Below are 20,524 nucleotides of genomic sequence, written 5' to 3'. Positions count from 1 at the left end.
ATTAAAATAATTGCTCAGGGACTTCCCTGACGGTCCAGTGGTTAAGACTTTGGCTTCCAATACAGGGTGTGCAGGTTTGATCCCTGGTCAGGGATCTAAGATTCCACATGCCTTGTGGCCAAAATACCAAAACATAAAACAGCAGTAATATTGTAACAAATTCAATAAAGACTTTAAAAATGATCTGCGTCCAAAAAAGTCTTAGAAAAATAAATTAAATAATTGCTCAGACTTTTAAGGAAAACAGTAAAAATCTTATCTACAAAGGGGCAATTGAACTAAAAGGACCAGAATCCTCACTGGACATCAGTATTGTTATATTGGTGTGTATTGTGTATATTGATATTCTTCATAAAAGGCTAAAAGAAAATGAAAATCTGTCCCTCCCTACCCTTTGCCTGTCCTTCTACCTTTCTCCCAAGAGCTCTGCAATTCCCACACTAGCTCTGCAATATAGACAGTAAGAACTTTCCCATTTTTCAAATCACTCCTCTCAGGTGTATAGTAAATTGTCGGGGATCAGACATCATAAGCAGCAAGCCTCCTTTACCTCCTGAGTCCCCAGTTTCAGCCCAGTTATTTTGCTGTTTGCTCAGAGATACTCCAAACCCTATCTTCCTCTGCCTCTTCTCTGTTTCCTCCTGATCTCTAGTTCAGCACTATAGGCTCGAGTCTTCGCAAAGACACACTTAGAGAAGGCTCCTTTTGCCAAGAGGAACCTAAGTTCCATCCTAGTAGACTATCATCCTTTTAGCTTCAAATGAATTTGTAAAATTCTGAGTTGCCACGATCTTGCTTGGAGAGATCTTGTATGAGAGAACTGCCTGTGTCAGTTGAATGCCAGGGGCTTAAACCCTAAAGAAGAGACAGGTAGAAGCTCACAGGGACACAATAAACTTTGACAGCTTTACTTCTCTAATAAAATCGAATGCAGCTGAAGTTCAGAGATGTTTTGAGGCTTGCCCTGCTTTTGCATGGCAGATGGGAGCTCTGTCCCAGTTCCCCTGCCCTTAGATTTTTCCACTACTCAGCAGTTGCCTCCAGAGAGCTGAGCTAGATTAACTCCTAAATCTTTTAGTATATTGTACTTAGTTTCTTTTTTAAAGATTTTATTCTTCACAGCATATTGCATTGTTTTTTTTTTAAAGATTTGATTCTTCATAGTATATCATGATACGATTTATCTGGTTCTCAATCAAAACAGGAAAAGAAACCTCTGAGAAAGAAGTTGCTCAGAGGTTTTAGAGGTGAGGATTGTTTAAGGGAAGAACCAATGGTGTCCTCCTCTGCATACCAAGGAAGCACTCAACAACACTCCCTCACACATTACAGGGATATAGTCATGGTGAGTTCTGTTCCAGAGGGTGAAACTGGGTAGGGAAGCCCAGGAGAGCAGAACTATCATTCCTCAGCTGCAGTCTTCCTTATCTCCTCCAGAACAGCCCACTTGTAACTTGTATTCAGACTTCTGTGCGCTAACTTGTAAGCGCACAGAAAGGACAAGCTTTCTCTGGTGGTAATAAGGACTCCCTTGCTTAGGCAGACAAGCAAAGACTGAATGACCATCTGCCACTAGAAGAGACTCATTCTTTCTTTGGAAGGTTGTATCATATTCAACTTTAATTCTATAAACTTGTAGTGCCTAGGCAGGCACTGTGCTAGGGATTCAAATACAAAAAGGGAGAGAGAAATGACTGTCTTGATCCTTCCCCCATCCCCAAATCCATAATCATATGACGTTTTTTGATAACTAGAAAAAAGAAACAGGTACTGTGGCAGACTCTAAAATGTGACAAGTCATAATCCGAGGCATTTTGAAGAATCTTGGAGGGTGTGTGTATTAGGGGGCAGCAGGGTGGAGGGGAGCGTAGGTGCCTTAGTAGGATGCAAGAAACGCATTGAAAAACTATACTGAGTTCTGAGACAGAAGAGAGGTTAAATAATTCTTATAATTTAAAAGGCCTTCTATTAACCTCCTAAACACCACACACTTATGCACCATATCAAACAAGTGATTGAGTCTTGCTCAGTACCATTGTATATGTGCATACCCAAAAAACATGGCAAGCAATGAAAATAAAGAGGTGGTAAAACTTACCAGTTTTCTCCAGCTATGCAAGAGGAGCTTAGCTAATTGTTATAATGTTCTTTCCTTTACTTCTTTCATAATTTCTTCTGAAATGAAACAGAGAGAAAGCAAAATGTTAAAAAACACAAAATAAAAAACATTCTGATTTGGACATTAGTAACTGGTTTTCTGTTTACATCATTTCACCCTTTTAATATTGGTCTCTGAATCTGTTAATCTCTTTCCTTCTCTGTAAATTTTGCATTTGTCCTTTTCAGTACTTTTGCCTTCTTCTGCCAAGGTAGAACTAAGCCTACTTGCCATTCCATTTTAATCATTAACTACCATGGGCACCATTAGAACTATATTTGAACACATTCCAAAATCTGTTACTCAAAGGCCATTCATTAATTCAACAAACATTTATTATAGAAAGAAAGTATTTATCTTTAGCTAATAAAAATAAATTGAATACTTTATGAGATATGACCTGATACTAACTTTAAGCTTAAAATTTTGTGTCAAGAAAATACAAAAGTGTTTTGATTTTGGTAATCATGTCACAATGTATATATGTAGCAAATCATCACATTGTCACCTTAAATATATATAATTTTTGTCTGTCAATTATACTTCAATAAAGCTGGAGAAAAAATATAAAAGTTTTTAAGGAGTTGTGTCACATCAAATCCAGTTAGTCTTAGGTTCTGTTATTGTCCTGCTGAATCAAAAACATTATTAAGTGAAGACTTATTTTGTGAGTTAATATATCCAAAAATTTGGTTTCAGCTTCTTTTTACTCCTTTAACCAACTCATCTATCATATCTCTGGTACACTTGGGCAAGTCACTAATATTCGTTATCTGGAAAGTAGGTAATAATTTTACCCCTTTGATCATTTTTTAATTATTATTTATTTATTTGTTTATTTTTGGCTGAGTTGGGTCTTCGTTGCTGTGCGCGGGCTTTCTCTAGTTGCAGAGAGCAGGGACTACTCTTCGTTGCGGTGGGCGGGCCTCTCATTGCAGTGGCTTCTCCTGTTGCGGAGCACGGGCTCTAGGCACACGGGCTCTAGGCACACGGGCTCTAGGCACACGGGCTCTAGGCACACGGGCTCAGTAGTTGTGGCACACAGGCTTAGTTGCTCCATGGCATGTGGGATCTTCCAGGACCAGGGCTCGAACCCGTGTCCCCTGCATTGGCAGGCGGATTCTTAACCACTGCGCCACCAGGGAAGTCCCTTCCCCTTTAATTATTGTGATGGTTAATTTTTTGTGTCAACTTGGCTAGGACATAATACCCAGTTGTGCGTTCAAATACAATCTAGCAGTTGCTGTGATGGTGTTTAGATGTGATTAACATTTAAATCAGTAGTCTTTGAGTAAAGCAGTTTACCCTTTATAATGTGAGTAGGCCTAATACAATCAGTCAAAGTCTTAAAAGAAAAGATTAAGATCCCCAGAAGAAGGAATTTGGCCTCCAGACTTTCTTTAGACTCAAGACTGAAAGACATGCTCCTGCCAGAATTTCCAGCCTGCCGGACCTGTCCTGCAGACTTCAGATTTGTCAGGCCCGGCAATCTCCTGAGCCAATTCCTTAAAATAAATCAATCTCTCCCTCTTTCTCTCTTTCTCTCTCTCACACACACACACTCTCTCTCTCTCTCCATATATAGAGATAGAGATAGATAGATATATAAAATTTATTTCAATCGAAAGACAGATAGATGATAAATAGATATATATAGAGAGAGATCCTATTGGTTATGTTTCTTTGGAGAATCCTAGCTAATACAATTACCTTCCTTGCAATCGTTTTAGAGGTGAAAATGTGGTTTAGGTTTAGGAAAGTTTAGCTACACAGGAAGACCACTGTTCATTTATCATTCTCAGGAGATAAACTTCTCTTGAAGATCTTATTATCTTCTCTCTCCTTCCCTCAGTATCCACCTTAAATAAGTAACAATAACCATTATCACCTTATAGAGATGAGGCAGAAAGAGGATAGGAAAACTCTGTGTCATTAAATCAAATCAATCAACCCAGGAGCACTATTAAACTCTGACTGTCTCATAAAGGACAAAGCAATATTCTTCAATGTATAATCAGTAACATTTGTTTATAGACCTATCTTGCTTGTTTAATATAGATTTTCCACTGACATCAAACACTTACCATCTATTCCTGTACCTCCTCTAATGATTCATTTCTCCTCTTATACCCTGTTACAGAAGCCTCGGATGTAAAATCACAGAGTACAAAACTCTGCACTGTGGATTTCAGTCTTGAAAGCTTTGTGATTTTTATCTATCTGACATAGGATTTTGAAGTGATCATTGCATGACTATAACTGAACTTGCCATCAATGAATACTCAGGGGTATTATTAAAAGTCTTCCATTCCAATGAATTTCCTGTTATTAGTCCCATTCACTTAGCAATTTAATAAGTGGACAATAAAGCCAGGAGACTCCAGATATGAAAGAGCTCCAAACCTTTGGTAATTTGCAATACACACCAGGGATTCAAAAAGTTCACTGACAGGTGAAAGCTCACCCATGAATACTAAGTAATTGATATCAATCCATGGGCTCCCAAAAGACCAATAAGCAGCCTGGAACTTAGTTTCCAGAAATATCTGACTCAACACCTCTTTGTTTTTTCTACTGCTTGAGTAAAAGTTCAGAGCCAAAAAAATGTCCAGAGCATTTCACAGATTGCCTACCTCAAGGCAAAGAGTATCAAGATGTTTTGTAACCAGCTAGCTTTTAAATCTCCTTAAAAGAATTTTGACTACTCAGAGCAAAAATAATAATGATGCATTGTGGACTTTGTAACATGCAGGAGTAAAATATATGAAAATAATAACAAAAAGGCTGGGAGGAGGAAAATGTAAGTTTGAAAGATTCTTATATTATGTAGTCAGTGGTATTTTATTTGATGGTATGCTACATTAAAGATATATACTATAAATGCTAGAGAAACAGCTACAAATAAAGAGGTATAGCTAATTAGGTAATAGTGGAGATGGAATAAAATATTTTTTAAAAACTCAATCCACACGAAAAAAGAAAAAGAAAATAGGAAAAATGAGAATAGGAAATAAATAGCAAAATGGTAGATTTCTACCAAACCCCATCAATAATCATATTAAATATAAATAGTATAACTTGTATCCAGAATATATAAAGAACTCTTACAATTCAACAATAAAAAGACAACCCAGCTTAAAAATGGACAAAGGATTTGACTAGACATTTCTCCAGAGAAGATTTACATATGTCCAATAAGCACATGAAAAAAAATTTCAACATAATTAACCTTTCAAGGAAATGAAAATCACAATGAGATACCACTTCACATCCACTAGGATGACTAAAATCAAAAAGACAGTGACAAGTGTCAGAAAGGGTGTGGAGAAACTGGAATTAGAGAAACTTACTTGCAGGAATGTAAAATGGTAAGGTACTTTGCAAAACAATTTAGCAGTTTCTCAAAATGCTGAGCACAGAGCTATCATAACCCAGCAAATCTACTCCTATACCCAAGAAAATTGAAAATGTATATTCACACAAAAAGTTGTAAATGAATATTAATTGCAGTGTTATTCATAAAAGCCCCAAAGTGGAAACAACCAAAATGTCTACCAACTGACAAATAGATAAAGTGTAGAATAGCTGTAAAGTTGAATATTATTCAGTAATAAAAAAGAATGAGGTACTAATACATGATACAATATGTATCCAACTTTGCAATGTAGGAGATGGAGACACTGTGGAGTTTGATGTTTTGAGGAGAAAAGGGTATGGAGGTAGCAAATGTTACAGACCCTACTGGAGCTCCAGTGCAAGCAGTAAATATGCAGCAGACTGTAACCATTATAAATGCTACCCACATGGTAGGGGTTTTCTACCAATTACCAGAATTACCAAAACAGTAAGAATAAGGAAAAGAACTAGGGATGGGAGAGTGGTCCAGAAGGCCAGGTCCAATAGGGCCAGCCCAACCTCAGGCCACAGTTCTCATCCTACTACACACGGAGACCTATGAGCATTGACCACAGTATTCCTCTGGTGCAGGAAAAAGTAGTGGAGTGTGCTGATAACCAGGGGATAGGAGATCAAGGTAGACTAGTGTTAAAAAAGAGACATCAGGGGCTTCCCTGATGGCGCAGTGGTTGAGAGTCCGCCTGCCGATTCAGGGGACACAGGTTCGTGCCCCGGTCCGGGAAGATCCCACATGCTGCGGAGCGGCTGGGCCCGTGAGCCATGGCCGCTGAGCCTGCGCGTCCGGAGCCTGTGCTCCGCAACGGGAGAGGCCACAACAGTGACAGGCCCGCGTACCGCAAAAAAAAAAAAGACAGTGTAGGGGACTGGTTAAGAGCAAATTCTGAGGCCTGACTTCTAGGATTCAAATCCCATTTCTGCCACTACCTGTGTGACCTTAGTCAAGTTACTTAATCACTCAGTGCCTCAGTTTACTCATCTGAAAAAGGGGTATATACTAGTACCTTCTTGATAAGCATGGCCAGGACCAGGTTGAAGCAAGAGAAGCACCTAGGGTGCAGAAGTGCACTTGTGTGTCTCTGAGTCAGTGTCTCTTAAATTTTGTTTCCCCAGATGCCTCTCTTGCCCCACCCCTAGTCCCAGTCCTGCTTATAAGGTTGTTGTAAACATTAAATGAGCAAAAACACTTAGAACAGTGTATGGCATAGAGTAAGGGATATATAAATGTTAGGTAGGCATTAGCTGCTATTATTATTACTATTGTTGTTGTTATATCCTGGAGAAAGATCCAGAGCGGGATCTTAAAGAATTTGATTAAATTAAACAAACAAACCAAAAAACCAATTGTTTTTGACTCACTGCTCCCCTGAAAGCAAGATGGATCACCAGCAGCTCTATTGGAACCACCTTCAAAAATTCAGCTGTGTTTCCCACTTTTTCCAAATCGCTCAAACCAGAATGGTCTGATCTGTAAATATGGCCTCAATACATGCAGCCAGTGTTTACAACACTAAAAGAAGGATACAGGACTCATCAAGTTGGACTAAATGATTTTCCTTGAATGGATTATCCAAAACATCTATCTGCTGAGAGAAAGACTAGTTCTTTGTACCTAAAATTTTAAAATAAATAAATTTTTACAACTTCAATTATAAATGTTTAATTATAAATGGAAGAGCTAATTGGTTATAGAAATCTCTTTTTTTTTAATTTACCATTATCTTCACAATGGATCTGTCTTTCAAATGTATGAATTGTTTCTCTCAGTTCTATAAAAGTATTCAGGCTGGGGAAAAAAGTTTTTGAGCTTCTTCTTACTATAGCACTTTACTAAATGCTGTGAACTGTGCAGAATGAATACAATATGGTCTCTATGCCTGAGGAACTCCCAGTGCAGCCAAAGAAACAGGTATGGGCTCTACCTTTGATAAAAGGTAAACTCTGGTAAATGGTATAATCAAGGTTTAAACAATGTGCTGTGCTATTATGGAGAAAGGAAAGGTCACAGGTGACTCACATGCAAGTAGAAAGTTTAATAAGAACCTACAGTATGCTCAAGCTGTGCCCAGAGCTGTGGCGTTATAGAAGGTGCATAAAAGCCCTGACCTCCTCTCTGACATGGATGACTATTTAGTTGGAGTGAGAAAGCTAATACACATTATTAAAAAGCAGCAAACAATATTCCATGTTAGACTGTGGGCAGAATACTAAAAGTATTGCAGCCTTCCAGCGAAGATGAAGACCCATAGAAGCTGGAGCAGTCAGGGAGGAAAGGAGGGCTCTAGGACGTGAGGAAGTACAGTGATGGAAGTGATTATGGGGCCAAGAGGTAGGCCCGTGAGCCATGGCCGCTGAGCCTGTGCGTCCGGAGCCTGTGCTCCACAACGGGAGAGGCCACAACAGTGACAGGTCTGCGTACCGCAAAAAAAAAAAAAAAAAAATGTGGCACATATATGCAATGGAATATTACTCAGCCATAAAAAGAAACAAAATCGAGTTATTTGTAGTGAGGTGGATGGACCTAGAGTCTGTCATACAGAGTGAAGTAAGTCAGAAAGAGAAAAACAAATACCGTATGCTGACACATATTTGGAATCTAAAAAAAAAAAAAAAGTTCTGAAGGACCTAAGGACAGGACAGGAATAAAGACACAGACGTAGAGAATGGACTTGAGGATATGGGGAGGGGGAAGGGTAAGCTGGGACGAAGTGAGAGAGTGGCATGGACATATATACACTACCAAACGTAAAATAGATAGCTAGTGGGAAGCAGCCGCATAGCACAGGGAGATCAGCTTGGTGGTTTGTGACCACCTAGAGGGGTGGGATAGGGAGGGTGGGAGGGAGGGAGACCCAAGAGGGAGGAGATATGGGGATATATGTATACGTATAGCTGATTCACTTTGTTATAAAGCAGAAATTAACACACCATTGTAAAGCAATTATACTCCAATAAGGATGTTAATACATATATGTATATATATATATATATATATATATATGTGAGAAGGAGCAGGTACTAAATGCTAAACACTTTCGTAGGAGTTGCTCCTGCATGTTATGTCTTTGCATCCTCTTCCTTTTGCCGCTAAGTCACTCATAAATCTCGCGTCTTGGAGGTAATTTGGTATTTCTACCACCAGGTGGAGGTGTCCCACTGCTCTTCACTTACTATCAAAGAGATGTTCTTAAGAAATTTTGGGGGTGGGGGCAGGGGTCAGGTTCTTTGGTTCCACTAGTTATACAAATAAGCACTTGCCTTCACGCCCAAGAGCGAAAAGAATTTGAAGAGTGAGCATAAAAGGTCAGGCAGTGGCTGCCTCTTCCTCTCTTTTTGTTTTCTTAGTCCTTTGGTTTCCATGGGGATCTGTGTTTGAGCAGCAACTCTGAATCCATTTACTGCCCCTCAAGGCTTGGGGCTGAGCCCAGAGACTGGCTGTGAAGAACAGCAGGAGCTGGAATGGTTCTGGAAAGGAGGAGATTTATTTGGTAAATTTGGATAGCAAAAGACGAAGACAGGTATAGAAGGAGGAGTGATGAGGTGAACCTTGGAATGGAGTGCACAGAGGAATGTGAAAGGCAAATAATGTTTTAGTTCAAATAAAATTTGGGGACATTAAAGTCTTTTCCAAAACTCTTCAATTGTCTTCTTACCATAGACCATTTCAGGACATATTCTGGGCCCTTTATAATACCAGGTCCTCTCCTACCCCTACCCAAAAACATCAGTAGACCTGTGTCAGAACCTGCCTGGGGTCCTGATATGTCCTCCTGTTCCAAAAGCACTCTGGAGCAAGAGATGAGAAGTCCAAGGAAAGACCATCCACTGTATTCCCCAGGTATGGTATAGTGCCTGACACATGGTAAACTCTCAATAAAATATTTGTTGAATGGATGAATAAATAAGAGCAATAAGAATAGGATAGATTTGGGAATTCCCTGGTGATCCAGTGGTTAGGACTGCGCTTTCACTGCCGAGGTCCTGGGTTTGATCCCTGGTCGGGGAACTAAGATCCAAGCTGCGTGGCATGGCCAAAAAAAAAAATAGAGAGGAATATATTTTTTTAATATGATAGCTTTAGCTTTAACTAATTTTACTTAATTCTAGCGTAAGAAAAGACAAACTAGAGACAAAGAAAAAATGTCTTGTCATCAAAATCATGAGGATGTGAATGTGTTGATTCACAGATCAATTCATTCAAAGATTGATTAGGGGGTTTTGTTGCTTTTCTGCTTAATAAGAGGTTTTTTCATATTTGCATTACTAATAGCCCCTGTTTCTAAGAGTATTTGCATTTCCATCAGTTTGGGCCACTATTCAGTATCCATTCACAGATAGCAGTTGATCTACATATGAACAGTGCTCTACCTGGTGATAGAATCAAGTTTTCCCCCTTAATCGCTTACTTTCCAACCCCACCTTTCCACCTCACTTTCTCTCCTATTATCCTGCTTAATTACCACTCTCTATAATTATCTAATTTATTTACTTGCATTTTTATTGCTCGTCACCTCCCACAGCTAACAAGCTCCTTGCTGCTTTCCTCACAGAGCCTTCTATTCTAAATTTGAGTCTAAATACTCAAGTCTTACGTTTTTTTGAAAACTCCATTTTAAGTGAATTCTTCATGATGCTCCTTTAATCTATTCACCCTCCTGCCCTCCAGTTAGAAGTGACCTTTCCTTCCTCTGAATGAGTACACATTTGATCTGCATTTCTCTGTGCACTCACCACTTGGCATAATAATATTGCCATCAAATGTAGTGAGCTTGATAGATTGGCCAGGCACTGGGCCAGATGCTTTAACTGTTTTGTTAAATCTCCACTACAATCCTATCAAGTAGACACTATTAATCTCGTTTTTATTTTATTTTATTTTGGCGGTGCCACATGTCTTGCAGGATCTTAGTTCCCAGACCAGGGATTGAACCCAGGCCCTCGTCAGTGAAAGCACCGAGTCCTAACCACTGGACCCCTAGGGAATTCCTTTAACCTCATTTTTATATGATGAAACCAAGGCTCAGAGAAGTTAAATAAAATGCCCCAAATCATGCAGCTGATTGGTGGTAAAGGCAATTTAAACCCAAAGAGTCACAGCCAGAATCCATGTAGTCTTTGAGCACAGACTTTGTTGTAAGGAAAATGTGTTAGATCCTCAGCTCCGTAATTCACGACGGCATGACCCTCAGCAATTTACTAACCTCTCTAAACCTCAATTTCCTAGTTGGTAAAATGGGGATAATAACGTCTACCTCACAAGATCACTGCAAGACAGAGCCTCACATAGCCTTGTCAAAAACAAGTGGCCCGGACTTCCCTGGTGGCGCAGTGGTTGAGAGTCCATCTGCCGATGCAGGGGACACAGGTTCGTGCCCCGGTCCAGGAAGATCCCACATGCCGCGGAGCGGCTAGTCCCGTGAGCCATGGCCACTGAGCCTGTGCGTCCGGAGTCTGTGCTTCGCAACGGGAGAGGCCACAACAGCGAGAGGCCTATCTAAAAAGAAGTGGCCCATAAAGAGTAGCTATAGCTATTAGCATTACCTGCTTACCTGTTTCACCTCCCATACCTAGTTAACACTCCTTCCAGAAGGATCTGTTTTTATCCTCTTTGCATTTGTGACATCTAGCACAGTGTTTTATATATTGTAACTAAACACCACGGACATATGTTTAATAGAGGGATGGGGGTAGGGAGGGAAGAATGGGTGAATGGATTAATTGATTGATAATTTATTGCTGGTGACAATCAGTCCAAGTCAATTCTCCTTTCTTCTTCCCCTGAAACTTTATGCATACTCTATGAAATTTCTTCACATTGTATTATATATATGTGTGTGTGTGTGTGTGTGTGTGTGTGTGTGTGTGTACTTTTTTTTTTTAGGCTGCGCTGCACGGCTTGCAGGACCAGGGATTGAACCCAGGCCCTGGAAGTCCGGAAGTGAAAGTGTGAAGTCCTAACCACTGGACCAGCAGGGAATTCCCTGTACTGTATTATGTTTTCTTGTTTAACATTTCCCTGCTTGTCAAGGAGAGGCAGGTCCATGTCTCATTTACCTTTGTCACCATAGTATCTCAGTTCTGTTGTTCGTCTCTTAATATGAGCATGCATGCGATTCTATGTTGAGAAGTGCATATTTTTAAAATTCTACTTGCTCCTTAAATGCAGGTCTGGTGAGTGAAATATGAAATGCATTTGATAAATGTTTGTTGAGAGTATAACTAGTTGGAAGGCCTAGCTTGGTCCTTATGTCCCAAAACAAGGAAAGAATTTCTCTGGCTTGGGCTGGGGTTTAAATCCTGAGGTGATTCTGTCATCTGGAGATACAGAATCATGAACCTGTAAGCTGCTTTGGGTTTTTTTGTTTTTGTTTTCAATTCTACTCCTTTTTTTTTTTTTTTAATTTATTTTTGGCTGCATTTGGGTCTTCATTGCTGCACGCAGCCTTTCTCTAGTTGCAGCAACCAGGGGCTACTCTTGGTTGTGGTGTGAGGGTTTCTCATTGCGGTGGCTTCTCTTGCTGCGGAGCATGGGCTGTAGGCACGCAGGCTTCAGTAGTTGTGGCTCGCAGGCTCTAGAGCACAGGCTCAGTAGTTGTGGCACACGGGCTTAGTTGCTCCATGGCATGTGGGATCTTCCTGGACTAGGGATCGAACCCGTGTCCCCTACATTGGCATGTGGATTCTTAACCACTGCGCCACCAGGGAAATCCCCTGCTTTGGTTTTTGACTGGACTTAACTTCTAGAGGTCACAAAGATGGGCAGGCCTGAAGATTGTTGGTTAATTTTAATATTTTAACTTAATTTAAAATTTAAATGAAATTTCAATATGCAAATTCAATTATAATCACATTAAGGTCTGTGGAAGAAAGGGAGAAACAACAACTTAAGGAATGTAGTCGGAATGCAGTTCATCCCACTCTAGCATTCCATTCAGTGAGCACACAGTGAGTCTCTCGGTTCTCCTGTCCCTCTCTAATATAAACACAAGTATGATTCTATATTGATACTTTTTATTCTACCTATCCCCTAAATGCAGGCCTTATACATCCTTTGATACTCAGTCAAAGAAATGATCGTCTGTTCCAATACCAGAGCGAAACAGTCTCTGGTGCATTCCTTCCTCAGAGATGTTCAGCTTTGCCTCCAGATGATTTTGTCTTAACTAGTGCCTTTAGAAACTGACTCTCATGGATCTCTTTTGTATATAGTAGGTTGTATCTGCTAATCCCAAACTCCTAATTTGTCCTTCCCCAACCCTCTTCCCCCTTTGGTAACCATAAATTTGTTTTCCTGTCTGTGAGTCTATTTCTGTTTTGTAAGTTCATTTCCATTGTATTTTAGATTCCACATATAAGCAATATCATATGACATTTGTCTTTCTCTTTCTGACTTACTTCACTTAGTATGATAATCTCTAGGTCCATCCATGTTGCTGCAAATGGCATTATTTCATTCTTTTTTATGGCTGAGTAATATTCCATTGTGTATATATACCACATCTTCTTTATCCATTCATCTGTTGATGGACATTTAGGTTGCTTCCATGTCTTGGCTATTGTAAATAGTGCTGCTATGAACGTTGGGGTGCATGTATCTTTTCGAATTAAGAGTTTTTGTCTTTTCTGGATGTATACCTGGGAGTGGGATTGCTGGATTATATGGTAACCCTATTTTTAGTTTTTTAAGGAACCTCCATACTCTTTTCCATAGTAGCAGCACCAATTTACATCCCCACCAACAGTGTAGGAGCTTTCCCTTTTTATGTTAACTTTTTTTTTTTTTTTTTTTTTTGTGGTACGCGGGCCTCTCACTGTTGTGGCCTCTCCCGTTGCAGAGCACAGGCTGCAGACACGCAGGCTCAGCAGCCATGGCTCACGGGCCCAGCCGCTCCGCGGCATGTGGGATCTTCCCGGACCGGGGCACGAACCCATGTCCCCTGCATCGGCAGGCAGACCCTCAACCACTGAGCCACCAGGGAAGCCCTATTTGTTAACTTTTTAATGATGGCCATTCTGACCACTGTGAGGTGATACCTCATTATAGTTTTGACTTGCATTTCTCTAATAATTATTGATGTTGAGCATCTTTTCATGTTCCTGTTGGCCATCTGTATGACTTCTTTGGAGAAATGTCTATTTAGGTCTTCTGCCCATTTTTCAACTGGGTTGTTTGTTTTTATGGTTATTGAGTTGTATAAGCTGTTTGTATCTTTTGGAAATTAAGCCCTCATCAGTCGTATCATTTGCAAATATTTCCTCCCGTTCCCTAGGCTGTCTTTTCATTTTGCTTATGGTTTCCTTTGCTGTGCAAAATCTTATAAGTTTGATTAGGTCCCATTTGTTTATTTTTGATTTTATTTCTATTGCCTTGGGAGACTGACCTAAGAAAACATTGCTATGATTTACATCAGATAATGTTTTGCCTATGTTCTCTTCTAGGTACACCATGCATCTTTAACTTCATATTTCAGCCAGTGCTATTCACCTCAAACCCACAAAAGTCCAGTAAAGTCAATTATTTACAGCAACTCTTCCAGTTCTTAGCTCCTCTCTCTTTTACCTCATTTGCTATCCAGCCCCTTTGGACTAGCAGGTTGCCTTTTGGATTTCATCTCCTCTTAGTTCTCCTCAAGTATTCTGGCTTTGATTTGCCCCATCAGCTCTTCTTACTTTGGACTATCTTCTACAGTAAGCTCGCTCTGATCAACTCCATGTCTTGGCTCATTTTGAGGCCATAAGACAGTTCCAGGGTAAGTGAGGAGCCACATCAGAAGTCGCTAAGAATCCTGGGATTACCCCAATTATGGATGATGAATAAAGGAGCAGCATAATTTGGAAATGGAAATAATGTGAAAAACAAACAAAAGGTTGAAGTCCAATTATCACCAAAAGATTGAAGTCCAATTGCAAAATAGCTGCATAATAATAAACTGGACAGTGTTTGTTTTATTTTCTATTGTGTACTAGGTACTTAGCACATAATAGGTGCTTTAAAAATATTTGTTGAATGAATAAATGTAAATGAATACACTCTACCAAGGGCAGATTTAAAGGATTTGCACTCAAAATATAATTAGGAATCAATTAGGCATGATCAAAAATTTTCTCAATACTTAAATTAGTCATTGAATGATCCTGTTCCTGGGCACAGTCTCCAATGTGGGGAATGGATTATTATTTGATTGAAATAGTTTAAGGTACTTAGTTATCAGAATGGAATTGGCTCCTAAAATACAGTGGTCCCCACAAGAAAAAAGAGTTCATAAATTCTAGGGAAGATTGAGAAATTAATTTAAGATCTAGCTGTCAAATTTTTACTTTTGCTTGGATTCCCTCTCATTTTGCCTCTTCCCATTTATTCTCTAGTTCCACGGCCTAGTGCAAAGGGCAATTCCCTGAGATAAGATCTGGTTCTGGAAAAACTTTTGAAAAGTCTTTTAACATTTCTCGGTCTTAGTTTCTTTATCAGAAAAGTGAGATTTGGACATGATCCCCGTGGCCCCCTTCTAGCTCCAAAGTCCTTGGGAGTCACTTGTTCCTCTTCTTAAAGTTTCCTTCTGAAGGCTCTGACCATGTTTCTATTACAGGTTATCAGTTATTCATATTTTCTGACATACTTCAATCCCTTTGTTCTTATTCCTCCAAAGAGTTGCCTCTGTGACTTACCTCTTTCTTTCCCATGGCTCTGATTTGCTTTTCCTTCTGATGGCTTGGGGTTTAGTTGTTGTTGTTGCTGTTGTTTTGCCTTTGTCATCATGCTCCCTCCCCACCTTGCCCTCACTGCTTGTACCTCATTTGTTGATTTTCTTTCAAATGAACAACCTCAGGCTCCCCAGAACTTTAGCAAATTGTTCCTATAATTTCGTCCTTGAAAACACACACACACACACACACACGCATGCACGCACGCGCGCGCACGCACACACACGCGCACGCACGCACACGCACACACGCGCGCACACACTCCCACCCCCACTCTAGGCTTCTCTAACTGCCTGCTAGGCTCCTGGCCCTTCCCCCACAACCTCCCTTTCCTGTTCCACAACCTTGACCTCTTCACAAACTCCGTTTCCCCTTTATTTAACATCAGTAACATGGAGAAATTAAGAAACACAAAAAGAATAACTTCTGTCCTTTCTCTTATGAATGTTTAAATTCCTGCCATCTTTTGCAGAATGAACTCTGAAAAGACACACCAGAAAAGCCTCAGTCCGAATGACCTCCTTGATCTTCACTCCCTCCCTCTGCCCCTAAAACACCATGGCAACTGCCACCTGAAAGAGGCCAGGCGGAAATCATCCAATAAAACCAAGGTTTGCTTGCCAGTGCTTTCTTATTTGATAAAGTTCTGCAGAGGGTACTTTTCCCTTACCCTTCATTGCCTTAACTCCCTTAATGCTAGCAAGACAAAGAACATGTGGTAGTACATGTGATTATAAGAACCATAATTTGTTGTAGATATTTACTTGTAGGTCTTCACATTTTCTCTGTAAGTTGAAAGTTTGTCATCCTCCAGGTCTGCACCCAGAAAGTGAGGCCTATAGCAGAGGCAGAAATCAGTGGGATGGCAATAAATGGTCACACTGTGGCGGAAAAAACACAGGCTGTCCAATCAGGCATGACTTGGGCAAATTTCAACCTGCTGTTTATCAGCTGTAAGACCTTGAACAAGAAAGCTACTTTGCGTCTCCATGCCTCAATTTCTTCATTTGTAAAATGGGGTGTTCTGCTTGTCTAAAATGGGGATTATACAATGTTTACCTTGCAAAGTTATTTTAAGGATTAAATGAGACCGTGCAATTAAAGGGCGTAGTAAGCAGAATGCACCCAAGCTATGATTAGCTATGACTAAGGTTATCAATAGAAAGGTTACATGCTTTCTAGACTCCTAGTTTAGTTCTCTTGCAATTAAAATCAAATTCCTCATGGGATTCTAACTTTCAGGAAGGTAGATGAAATGCTTCCACAGTGCCTGCTCCTCTACAAACTAGAAACAGGGTATTGTCTGGAGAGAAGAGGCCTTCAATGAAATGGCAAAGAATTTCCTGGACTCCCACATGACTGTAGTTGTATTTTTAGAGCAAAAGCCATTATGAGTCTAGAAACACTTTCAGTGACTTAAAAGTGTATTACACTCAACAACATCAACAAACATTTGGGCAACAGTAGTATATACATTTGAGAGGCATGTTATTTATTGGGGCCACAGGCTGGGCTCACTTCATGTGTACATGGATTCTGATGCAACAACACTGCAGACCCCTAAGAATCTAGAGCTTATGGTTTAGAAAGCAACAGTCAAGCTCAATTGTCTCAAACTGCAAAAGGATCATTTAAGAGCTTATTTTTAAATCGTAGGCTCCATCCCCATCCCCACCCTGCCAGAGATTGATTAAGTAGATCAGGGGTAGAGGCTAGGAATGTGAATTCTCGGCAGATTCCCCATGTGGTTGATTACCTTGAGTCCAGAGGAGTTACAGAGCTCTGGGAATTAGCATCCCTGACGGGCCCCTCTTCTTTCTCTTCCAAGGATCTCATTCCAATCACCTACCTTCTCTTTGTTCTTCACAGTTCTGGGCTTCTTTAACTGGAGTGTTATGCTGATATCACAAAACAACATGTAGGAAAATCTCTGAGAGTCAAACATAATGACTGGCTTTCTTCAAAGAGCAACAACATTCAATTATGCTTCAATTTTTTTAAAAAGCAACATCATATCTTTGCTTTTCAGGGACTTATTTTTTTGATACTAACAGTACCTTAACATCCATTTTAACTAATTCAGAGGCAACCTGTGCTCACAAATGAAGGATACAGAGATTATGCTCAAGTGGTCTGGCTTGAAAATTGGCTCCACAATGTAAACACCCAACAGTACTTTAAGCTATTCCTGAAGAGAGGAAAAATTTTAAGTCAATAGGGAAGCCAAAATAAAAAATGTTGATAAAATTAGAAAATATCATAAGGAGGAACCACAAAACCAGAATAAGAAGCCCATCTTCACCACCAACTCCCCCCATCCAGAATATCCTCCCCCACTAGAGCCTCTCAGTCTCCCACACATGAGAAGGAACTGGGGACAGGGTGCCAGGATAAGTCCCTTTTTCCCATCCTTTATTATCTTCAGCGCCCTTGAGTGCCTCTTCAGCTTTTTTGGGAACTTAAATGCTTAGTTTACGAGGTCAAATGACTATGGAACATTTTCCAAAAATTAAATCACCAATTAAAGAAAGAACAGTGTTGTTTTAATATTCTCTTCTGCTGTTTCTCTCAATCTCTCTCTCTCTCTCATTTCTCTCTCTCCTTTCATTCTCTTGCTCTTTCTCTCCCTCCCTTCTTTTCTCCCTCTCTCTCCTTCCCCTCCCCTCTCCACTTCACCACACACAGAAACCCCTTTTCAAAGGGGCTTTTTTCCAACTCAGTGAAGTAAAGTCTTTGCCCCTTTGTGGGGAAGGCTCATTAACATTCCCCCAGCAGCATCTCTTCAAGGATTTTACTTTTGTAACTCTGTGGGGAGGTCAAGAGGCCACAGTGGAGAGGTAAAAGGAAAAAATGGTAAATGGGGGAGGGCGGAAGAAAGGAGAGGAGGGGAAAGAGCCCTTCCTTTCACAATAAGGCCAGCAAGAAGGAGGGTGGACCAAAGTAGGAAAAGACCAGACAGACAAGACTCAGTAAAGAGATGAATATTGGGCCCCCAGATCTGCCCTTGGAGATCTCCAGATTCCTGAGAAAAGCAGAAAGCTATGTTCCTTCTCTCATTTCTTTTCCTCAAAGAGGAAGTACAGATGGAAACAGTGGAATGAAAGAGTGACAAAACCCAGTCTATTCCACTGAGAAATTAGAAGCTTTCCTGGCCCCAGTGTTCCCATTTCCCCTACAATAGCCTAGTGATAACTGCACCTGTCTACCACAGGGAGGTTAACAGGATGAATGAGACAGTGTCAGCAAGAGTTCCAAGGGTTGACCGTGAGGGAGCCACTCAAGGTCCTGACTCCAAAGGACTGGGAAAATAATGGAAATTCAGTGAACTCCAAAGCAAAGATCAGAGTGCTTTCCAAATCTCTTCAGATGGTGGTACCTGCTTCATTTATCACCAGCAACCCTCCTACCATCTGTCTCTCTCTCCCTTTCTTAGTATTGCCAAAATAGCCTGGACTTGCGTAAGGGAAGAAATGACGGAAACTTCAAGTTTGCACCCAACACCGAGTGAGCTTTGCTTTGCTATTCTCTGAAGACACAGCCATCAGAGATTTGCATCACTCAACTCCAAAGGGGAAAATCATTCCCACTTTCCTAACAGATGGTGTTTCAGATGCTCTCTTAGCCAGAAGAGTAAAAGATAAATAAGGTTAAAAGAGAGGACCTAGGCATAAAGCTAGGAGATAGGGCATATCTGGATATTCTATGCCCAGGGGTAACAGTAGTACCTTAAATTCAGGGAGGAACAGCAAGGTCAGAAGTTAAAGAACAATAAACCAATCACCCTTAAGTGTGCAAGCTGAACAGGAGAGATCCAGTTGGCTGGTTGCCAAATGATGTATTCTTAAAGGTCAAACTTCACATCCACAAATAAATTCTTTCCACAGAATCCTTGACGACTGTTTTCAGCCTCTGTGAGAACATATTACAGAGAGTTCACACATTTACTGGAGAGTCCATTACACGTTAGAAAGTTCCTTTATATTGAGCTGAAAGTGCCTCCTTGTAGCTTCTACTCTGAAGCACCAGAGAACTCATCTATATCATCTTCTCAAAGGTGGCATCCCTCAACCCTGGGAGCTGGACAGGAGTGGGAGAGACAGAAGAGACACTATTTTAAATGAGATTCCTTAAGATCAATCTTTTTTTTTTTCACACTAGGAGTCTGGTGGCATATTGTACCTTTAACAATATAGAGGGGAAAAAATGCTAGACTACTGTCAGATACACCTGGCTTGCAGGCCTGTCTCTGTTGCATCATAGCTGTGCAGTCTTGGATAGGTTACTTAACCTCACTGAGCCTTTCGGTTTATCTATAAAGAGGATCATCTATAAATAGGAGTAGTAAAACCTGCTGTGCTAACCTCAAAGTTGTAATACTCAAAATATGCCCTGTACACGAAAATATCCTATAAATTATAAAGAGATCTACATATATTAAGTTATTATTATAATGACCTTTTTTGCTCAATCTTTTTGTCAGCCTTTCACATCCTCATTTTTGACTGGCAGGTAGCTGACTTATTGGCCTTATAATCAGGATATACCAGAAAGTTCTCATTTCAGCTTATACCTCAGAAGCAGTCCCATCATCAAACAAGGTGGCATAGAATCATGAAATAACCAAAAAGCACTGTGAAGAGCTTAGAAGAAGAGTTAGAAAAACAACCGAGGGACATTTTCTGAACAGACAGCACACGGAGAGGCCGGGAGCCTGGGCAGGGAGGAGAGGGTTAAATCCTTTCCTCTGCAGTACAAAAGAAAAGAGTGTGCGGAAAGATTAGGATTTTTGCTTTTACAATGGGAGCTGCAGAAGCGTAGGGAAGAAGCTGAAGAAAAAAAAGGGGGCGTCTCCCCTTTAAAGACTTGCAGAGATTGAGAGAGAAGAGAGAGAGAGAGTCAGGGACAGAGAATCAGAGCGCGCGCGTCTGTCTGTCTGTCTGTCTGTCCCTTGGAAGGGAGAACATCTCTGCTTCACAGTGATTGGCACTGGGGGAGAGGCATCAGTTGGCTTCAGACCCAAGGGGGAGACCAGACCAGGTCACCCCGGTTAAGACTAAGTGAGAGTTGCCCCTCCCCGTCCCACCTCTCTCCACCCGGGAATGTCTCGGCGAAAGCAGCGGAAACCCCAACAGTTAATCTCGGACTGCGAAGGTCCCAGCGCGTCTGAGAACGGTGGGTGCCGGGGAGGGGTTGGGGGGGCCTTGAGCCCAAGCCTGTGTGGGTCAGGCCAGGGCAAGGGGAGGGCACCCG

At 40.8% G+C, this 20,524-nt stretch overlaps 2 protein-coding genes across 15 annotated transcripts in view; one reads left to right on the top strand and one right to left on the bottom strand.

Annotated features, from left to right (window-relative positions):
• LOC115803651 (sal-like protein 2) overlaps positions 1-20,524 on the top strand; it is a 900,219-nt gene that overhangs the window by 868,170 nt on the left and 11,525 nt on the right. Inside the window, exon 1 of one of the 9 annotated variants that reach the window (XM_022587660.3) lies at positions 15,893-20,446. The exons of the other annotated variants lie outside the window; for them this stretch is intronic. Coding sequence (XP_022443368.2) covers positions 20,374-20,446 — 73 coding nt within the window. The 5' untranslated portion in view covers positions 15,893-20,373. Of the gene's footprint in view, positions 1-15,892; positions 20,447-20,524 lie in introns of those variants that run through there. 9 annotated transcript variants of the gene reach the window in all.
• Positions 2,385-20,524, bottom strand: part of TOX4 (TOX high mobility group box family member 4) — a 62,587-nt gene continuing 44,447 nt past the window's right edge. For 2 of the 6 annotated variants that reach the window (XM_089905481.1, XM_022587670.2), the window contains one exon: positions 2,385-19,183. The gene's annotated coding sequence lies outside the window, so the exon portion shown is untranslated. The remainder of the gene's footprint in view (positions 19,184-20,524) is intronic. The other 4 variants (XM_089905494.1, XM_089905489.1, XM_089905491.1 and 1 more) reach the window with 4 other exon arrangements.

The sequence above is a fragment of the Delphinapterus leucas genome, chromosome 2 (assembly GCF_059928025.1).
Source record: "Delphinapterus leucas isolate spDelLeu-1000000601 "Yukka" chromosome 2, BTC_Dleu_Yukka2, whole genome shotgun sequence".
Taxonomy (NCBI): Eukaryota; Metazoa; Chordata; class Mammalia; order Artiodactyla; family Monodontidae; genus Delphinapterus; species Delphinapterus leucas.
The sequence above is the reverse complement of the archived record's forward strand: the minus strand, read 5'-3'. Positions and strand labels throughout refer to the sequence as shown.